The sequence below is a fragment of the Halyomorpha halys genome, unplaced genomic scaffold (genome assembly GCF_000696795.3).
Source record: "Halyomorpha halys isolate HHAL.00 unplaced genomic scaffold, Hhal_1.1 Scaffold40.1, whole genome shotgun sequence".
Classification (NCBI taxonomy): domain Eukaryota; kingdom Metazoa; phylum Arthropoda; class Insecta; order Hemiptera; family Pentatomidae; genus Halyomorpha; species Halyomorpha halys.
Window position 1 is genome coordinate 1,787,692 of NW_027106400.1, and position 9,157 is coordinate 1,796,848.

Sequence of the window (9,157 nt, forward strand, 5' to 3'; positions counted from 1 at the left end):
AGAGAGAGAGAGAGAGAGAGAGAGAGAGAGAGAAATTGGATCAAATAAAAGATACAAAAACGGAATTAGAAAGAGGATATAGCTATAATCGCATATTGATATGGATTAAGGATAAAATAGGATAAGCAGATTGTGTGCTTTATCCGGAAAAAGTGAAACGCATGCAGTGTTATGTCTCAGAATTCTATATCTTGCGTCTATGCGAAAAGAAAACTTACAGGAGTAGCATTATTTATATTTTATTGTAATATGTTTATTGATTTTATATCATAAAATATCATCAAGATGTTCCTTCTTAACCTTTCATGAGTGAATTTGAATTGTAATATTTTTTAACATTTAAATCCGTCTAAACTGATATTACACTTAGCTTAATGTATTTTTCAATTTTTATTTTATATAATAGATATATATTTGTTTTTTCTCTTAAAAAATTAGGTTTAAAGATACGAAATAACGGTTAAATGACTTGATACAAATGAAATAATAATAACAATTAGGGATATTACTTATATTCAAAATAACTTGTGCTAGCTTCCAAGGTGCAAAATGTTTTTGTTACTTTTTTGCGAAAAAAATTTAATTTTGAATCAATGAACTCTAGTTATAAGTATTATAATTCGTTTTCATTTTTGAATATTAGTCTGCGTCAAGCTCTCTTAAAAAAATAGCATCATCTTATCAGTTATTATTTATTTTAATTAAACTATGAATAGAGCAAAGTAATTTTTATCTTCTGAATTCAAATATAAATTTGCTGTATTTAGATAAAACCCGATCGACATTCATTAGTAACTTTACACAGAAGTATAATTTTAAAAATGAATAAATTAAATTTGTGCCGTTCAGGCTGACTCGTTCAATGTTTGCTCTCATGATTGGACAATAAGCGAGAGCCGCAAGAGACCCCTTTCCAATTGTCAATTTCTGTTTCTTCCACTTCATTAGAAGAAGCAATCTCTCACTTTCTCCCAATTCTAATTCGTACTTTTCTCCTCTCAAAGGAAACTTATTTTCTCAGGAAACATTTTTTTTCTTCATCTTCAATTCGTATTTCCATCCCTTATATTTCTTAGGAGGCCTCCTATTGAAAAGTTACCTTCCATCTTGGCTCCCAAACCAAGTCCTACTTCAAGATGCAAATTAGGTAATCAGAACAGTGGTAAAATAGACATTTATTAAACAAAGTCTCAAATTATTTTTATTAAATAAACACTTTCATTGACGTAGAAACCAAAACTGACAATTATTATAAAGTTATAACAAATTAGGAGAGAGATAATCAATAATTCTGAACTATGGATAGCATCAGTTTCTTTTAGGAAGGAATGGGAAAAGCAGGGGGTTACATTAAGATTTCTTAAGTATCATCTCATTAGTAATGATAAAAATTATATTTAAATTAATTCAAATATCGTTTTCACCACCTACGTCGATGACACAAGTGTGCTATCAGGGAATAATGATCCATTAATTTGGTCCGAATTGACCAATCCCAAAACACAACATTTGAAGAATTGTGTAAAAACTTTTTTTTTTTTTTGATTTGATAGATTTATTTATTGATAGATATTACAATCTGCCACACAGTTGTGGGCAATAGGTAATATTGATGAATGATCTCATACATACTAAAATAAAAAAAATAAATAAATAAAAAATAAAATAAAAAAATAATAAAAAAATAAAATAAATAAATAAATAAAATAAAATAAAAAACTCTCTTAAAATATATACAAACAAAAGACAAGATGAACATAATCAAACTATCTGTATGAAAAATAAATAAATAAAATAACATAATGATAAAATAGTTGTGTAAAAACTGGAGGATTAAAATAAATCCCAACAAGTCCCATTAAATCACTCTTATTCTTCGTCGTAAACTTACAAGTTCCTGCCCCACAGTGTCAATTAATAGTAATCCACTTATATCCCTATGAACAGATCCGCTACCTTGGACTACTAACCTGAAATTCTCATATAAGATCTAAAAAACTGCTCGTCGAATCCAACTATTATAGCACCAACTAGACAAATAGTCTAAACTTCCAACTAATTACAAAAGGCTCATTTATATTACTATAATAAGGCATGGACATACGGAGTTGAGCTTTCGGACTTCACCAACCATGCTCTTCCTTAATGCTCCTTACTTTGTCAAAAATCAAATCATCCATCAGGACCTTAATGTTCCATTTGTTGCCAATTTGGCCAGAACCAGATATAAATCCTTCCCAATATCCAGAAAATATCCATCTATTCCCAATATCCAATCCAAAAAACTGCTCGTCGATTCCGACTATTACAAAATTTACTAGACAAATGGTCTAAACTTATTAATTAATCACAAAAGACTCATTTAATAATAATAATCCTTATTTATTCTGGGATTGATCCCTTACAATAATATACAGGCGTCAAAATTGGGCTTTAGAGCCTTAAAGCAAAATACAAAATAAAAATAAATTAAAAAAAAATAAAAATGAACAAAAATAATTTACAGAATATATAAAATAGGAATAGAACAAATAAAATAAAACCATATATCATATCATAAAACATAAGATGACTTACAATAATAATTAATAAAAATAAAAAATAAAACAATAAAATAAAAATCAAATACAATTAAACTAAAAATAATAAATGATAGGTACAATTTTTGCTAATATACATATTTACAAGTATGAACGCAATTCTGAAACATAAATTGGGTGGACAGGAGGTTGTTGAAGATTGGAAGTGTATTAGAACTACGAATAAAAGAGGGAATTTAGTACGAAATAGAACTTGGAGTGCTGTGTTTCTGGTCGAAGGCAAATGGGGTTTCCAGAAACAGCATATATTATGTATTTGTGTATTTCTATTTCTATTATATATCTCTATCGGTTCCTCGTGGGAACCGACTAACAATTCCTAGAATTGTATTGCCTATTTGTTTAAACTTTGAGCTAGATATCACGTACTAGATATAATTGTGTAATTACTAATTGACTGACTATCCTTTCGAAAGGCTTCGTGTTTACCAATTAACTAAGCTTTGCTAATCAAGTAACATGCAGGGCATTTAAAGCACAAAATCTAGTCGTGATAACATTAGATTATATTTACAATTATTTACATAAAAGATGTATTTATCATCATAATTAATACTGACATGAAATTGAAATTACCGGGGGTTACTATAATTATTCTATTGGCTTTATATCTAATTAATTTTCCATTCAAAATTTCAGTTTAGCACTATTACTTAGCATTTGTGTGTTGCGGGCTCGGCAGTTACACCTTATTTGCCTCATCGAACTATACTCTTTCGACCTCTCTCTAAGAATGAATCATCTTCGCTTTTCTTCTAGATGGAATCATTCCCTCACCTCTACTATCCTTCCAGCCATTTCATTAGCTGATCGAATTTTGAAGGTGGAAACTTTAACTCAACCTATCCATATGAGCCACTTCGACTCCTTGATCTGCAAAGCACTTTCCATTTCAAATCTATTCCAATTCAAAATCTTTAGGCTACTTACTGTGTCACAAAAAAAAAAAATCATCCATAGTGACCTCAATGTTCCATATGTTGTCAGTTAGGGTAAAAAATTACTATAAATAATTTAAATCTTAAGAACGAGAGACATTCATCATAAACATCTTCCACATAAACTTGCTAATTACCATAGATGATGATTATTTTTACGTATTATTCAAAGAAGCAATGGAATGGAATAGCAAAAATCGGAGTTCCCTTATTGTATTTACTGTAAACTAGCCTGTAGTAGTATAGACACATATTATGTAATATACTTAATTATTTACAAATTTAATTTATTATTTATATAAAAAAATTATCTATTTTTTAGTTTTATTGTTTTTTTTTAATATATGTACAAACTCAATAAATAATTCATTTATCATTTTATGAATACATCAGTGAGAAAGAATAATAATACTGTGGTGATCTCATTGTTAGTTTATTTAATCCATGAAATATTTTTAAAATTTTAATTATAGATAATTATAATTAATAATAATAAATTTAATAATGATTGCAGATTAGGCGTACCAGGGAACCAGTGCATCCTTCGAGCTATATGCGAAGGAGCTCAACAGCTAAGCCCTGGGGAAGGAATGTTGACAGAAATCCTCAGGACAATATTGATGTAATGTATAACAGTATAATATAATATCATATTATTATACTATAAAATAATTATTTTTACTAAAGGTTAAATAGTTACTTCTTACTATACAAACGAACAAGTTCCCATAGTAATGTTTAAATAACTTTCCAAAATTGGATATACCGTGAAGTGGAATGACCACGGTACAGTTTTTCATGTTTTTTTTTTCATTCCTAAACCTAATATGAGTTTGCATTCAAAATTATATTTGAACAATTAAGCTTCGCTTTAAACTCTGAAAAAAAATATGTTCTTCTAATATTAAGGGAGATATGCCAATTCCATTTTTGTACCAGTTTCACCTAGCAATGTAGGTGACTTTGGTACACCCTTTTTTCATAATGGATTCCAAACATATAAATCTTTTTGTACCAATATCACCCGTTCTTTTCACTCCTAAGAGCAGTTGTTCCCAAACTTTTTTGTCCTACCGCCCCCTTTTCAGAAAAAATATTACTTAACGCTCCCTGTAAATTAATTTTTTTTTTTAAATTTTAATATCAATTAATAGGAAATATGTATTAATGTGTTTACCTTTTTCGTAAAATATTGTAAAGAAAGTTGTAAATTAGAAACCTGGAACTTTTAAATTATGAAACTATTTATTGAACTCAGAATCGAATTAAATACAAAAAAAGTTATAACATTCGAGATCATCTTAATGAGTCTGGTGTGCTGCTACCAATTCAGTAATTTTCGCCTCTCTATTTTCGTGAATAGTAATCTTAAATCACCGCACTGATTATAATTAGTTACCGCACTGAAACCACGTTCCACTAAATATGATGAAGGGAATGCAATAAAGGACTTTTGGATTACATCCCATATTTCAGGATAAGCCGTAGGAGTATCCTTTTTGAATTTTTTTTTTAATATTTATTTATTGCTATTTACAACTCTTCTTTTTTATTATAATACATTTTGTAAATCTGATCTAAGTTAAATTGGAGTGTTACAGGTGTGTAGAGAAACTACCCATTGGTAGCACTCTTATGACATTTTACATTACCTGGTCTCGTGGCCATCTTCTTTTCATGCGCCTCGGAGGATTGTCATGAATGGAAGAGGATGCAAGATTAGAAACTAGGAGGTTTGAGTGGTTAGGGAGTTTATAATGGAAGGAGTGATATCTGGTTCGGGCTAGATCAGTTACATAGGAAACATTAAGGTCTTTATGTATGATTTTATTTGTGACAAAGTAAGGAGCATTGAGGATTTTACGAAGGATTTTGGATAGTAAGGATTGAATACGAGAGGAATTTGAAGGTTTAGTGGAGCCCCAAAGCTCAACTCCATACGTCCAGATTGACCTTATTACAGTCATGTAGATCAGTCTTTTGTATTGTGTTGGGCGTTTAGACCGTTTGTTGCTGTAATAGTCGAAATCGACGTGCAGTTTCCTTTTCAGTTCTTTCAGAGGATTCCAGGTTAAACGCTTGCTTTTTGAATTTAAAGTTCAATTCATTTATAGTTACTGCCATCAGTTCTTCTCATAACTGTGGAAATTCTTCTGCGTTTACACTTGAATATGATCCAAAATCCAATCAGGTATATTAATTTTCAATCAGGTAAATATTTCCTACATAGATCCAAAATATATATTTGGTTCAACAAAACAATTAACTCCCAAAACAACAGAGGAACCCTCTATGCACCTCACCACATTCTAAAATAGACTTAACTTCGCGCATGCGCGAGCGTATGATAGGTTATTTTGATTAGCTGGTTCAATTTGGTTTGAATTTGATGCCGACCTGTTGGGTGTCGGTTTTTGGGTACGAAATAAAGAGTGCATTGTTGGTTTTGGACTTAAAATAGATAAATATTTGTGCCCTTCGTGTTTTAAAGAATTTCCACAACCTTAGGATTCAATAATTAAAACCTGTTTAAGATTATATATTTTAAAATTATATCGATTCGGTGTAAATACATTGTTTCAAATCTTGTTGATTAACTTTAGCAGTTTATTTTCGATTTACGATAGTACAAATATATACTTATGAAGACATACATATGTCCAGGTCATTAAATTAAAAATTCTAGAACGAAAATTTAATGTATAGGTTATGTAGTACTATTTATATAATTTTTTGTCTTCTCGAACCTATAATGCACATATTTACGTTTTCATTCATTTCACTTATCTTTATTTTGCTCCTTTATATAATGAAAATGGAGTAAATCCATTGTAACAGTAGAAAAAATTTAAAGGAACAAAACAAGTGTGGGGATACCAACCTTTGTTGCTTCTATTGTTTACCAAACATTTCTACAAGTCTTCTAATTGCGGTAAATGGTAAACCTGTTTAGCATTTGATATACTTCCTTCAAAACTAACGTCCTATATAGTACTCAATATTAGTGGAATAAATTTAATGCTATACATTTATAACATTAAACATGAGAAGGCTCTGGTCTTGGATCCGACGGAGAGATTTGAGAATAATGACCTCGATCAGTGGAGTGGAAATGGAAAAGAAGGAAATGTATGAAAAATGCGTCCCTTTCCTTAAAAAAAAATACCGCGAGACCTTCAGAGAGAGAGAGTTCACCGTGAGAGTCCTGTGATTTGGATCTTGCGGAACAATATCGAATAGAACAAGGAGCTTCTTAGAAGGCCTAGGTGTTAGCATTAGGGATATAATGATATAGCCAGAAAATATTATTTTGGACTATCTAGACATCATATATCATCACTTGGGCCCTATTTCATAATAAAGTACAAACCAATACTATTAGTATTGTAGACTTTATACAATTACACAGACTTGTACAATAGTAACTTTAGTACAAGAGCCCAAGAGGAGAAAAAAGGCAGTTATTTCACCCCAATTTTTGATTACTTGATTGAAAATTATGAATAATTACCAGCCAAAATTGATGAGTCTGCCAAGTATAGGTAGGGGGAATAAAAAATTCAAAACGCTAAAAATAATTATTTTTTTTTTCAGAGCTCTATATCTTTTAAACTACCAACAACAATAGAAAATCAAAGAGAGCATCATTTAAAGTAGAGTAAATTTGCTAAAATTCAAGCCCTAATAGAGCTATTTACGTTCAATAGTTCTCGAGATGTAGCTTTTTAAAAAGCAACATTTCATAAAAATGTTGTATGGAGCGTACTGAAAGATCAGCAGTGAATTTAGTTTGAAAAATCTATATCTCAAAAACCATTTGACGTACAGATGTATTTAAGCATTCAAATTAGATCAAGTTTAATGGGTTATAAAGTAGTTTATGACGTTTATTTTCGTAGTGATAGTAGTTTTCATGAAATTTGCTAAAATAAATTGATTTATAGTTGTCCTGACAAATTATCATTTGCCAAATTTATATTCATATGTGAATATCATAAAAACCACTACCCGTACGAATATAGGTGTCATAAACTACTTTATAGTAAGTTAACGTTTCTTCATTTTGAGCGTTGGCAGACATATGTACGTCTTATGGATCTAGCGATATATTTTTTCAAAAATCAAACATTTTATACGAACGACTAGAATTTAACATTTTTGAGTTTATTTTGTCAAATATAAACCACTAAAGCTACTCCTACAAAGATAAACATTATTAACTATTTTTTAGTAAATTTAACTAGCTTTAATTTTAGTGCAGACAGACATCTGTACGTCCAATGGTTTCTGAAATAAAGTTTTTTAGAAATCAAACTTACTGTCGAAACAACTATAAATAAATTTATTTTAGCAAATATCATTAAAAATGATATTCCTATGAAGGTAAAGGTCATCTACTACCTTATATCCCATTAAACCAGCTTTAATTTGAGTGCTAACAGACAACTGTACGCCTCATAGTTCCCGAGATATAGATTTCTCAAAATAAACTAATTAATGATATTTCTTATAAGTACTGATATTTCAGTACATTTTTATGAAATGTTGTTTTTCAAAAGGCTATATCTCGAGAACTATTGGATATAAATTGCTCTATTAGGGCTAATATTTTAGAAAATTTACTCTTCTTTAAAATAATATTCTTTTAGATTTTCTATTATTGGTAGTTTTTAAGATATAGAGCTCCGAATGAAAAATTAATGTAGTTTTTTTTAGGTTTTTAAACAGCTGCCATTTTTTATTACCTCTAACCATACTTGGCAGACTCATCAGTTTTGACTAGTAATTATACAGTTCTCATTAAAGTAATTAAAAATTAAGGTGAATTAACTGCCATTTCTTCTTCCCGGCCCTTGTACTTTAGTACTATTTAACTCCTGTAATATCACTAATAGTCCTCCCTATTATGAAAAACAATAAGTGTTAGTGCAATTACCACGTTGTTTCTATACTTACATTATGAACCAATACTATTAGCTTTCATTATGAAACAGGGCCCTGCATGGAAATGAATGAGATTATACATGATTTTTTTTTTTGACCTGTCGATTTGTTTTTTAACTGAAAAGACAGGAAACTAAACGTCGATTTCGATTATTATAGCACTTACTAGACAAACGGTCTAAACTTGCAATACATTACAAAAGACTGATCTACATGACTGTAATAAGGCCAATCAGGACATATGGAGTTGAGCTTTGGGGCTCCACAAAACCGTCGAATTCCTCTCGTATTCAATCCTTACAATCCAAAATCCTCAATGCTCCTTACTTTGTCACAAATAAAACCATACAAAAAGACCTTAATGTTCCCTATGTAACCGATCTAGCCCGAACCAGATATCACTCCTTCCATTACAAACTCCCTAACCACTCAAACCCCCTAGTTTCTAACCTTGCATCCTCTTCCATTCCTGACAATCCTCCGAGGTGCCTGAAAAGAAAATGGCCACGAGACCAGCTAATGTAAAATGTCATTAAAGTGCTACCAATAGTTAGTTGCTCTACACGCCTGTAACACTCCATTTTGACTAAATGTATTATAATGTACAGTTGTAAATAGTAATAAATAAATATTAAAAAAAAAATTATCTTTTCATTGAAGTATTTCTTTTAATTA

General features: G+C 30.1%; 1 protein-coding gene across 1 annotated transcript in view; it reads left to right on the forward strand.

The window, feature by feature from the left end:
• The window catches only part of LOC106687710 (uncharacterized), a 35,504-nt gene that overhangs the window by 18,352 nt on the left and 7,995 nt on the right, over positions 1-9,157 (forward strand). Inside the window, exon 3 of the mRNA XM_067044743.1 lies at positions 4,053-4,160. Within this exon, the coding sequence (XP_066900844.1) occupies positions 4,053-4,160 (108 nt within the window). The remainder of the gene's footprint in view (positions 1-4,052; positions 4,161-9,157) is intronic.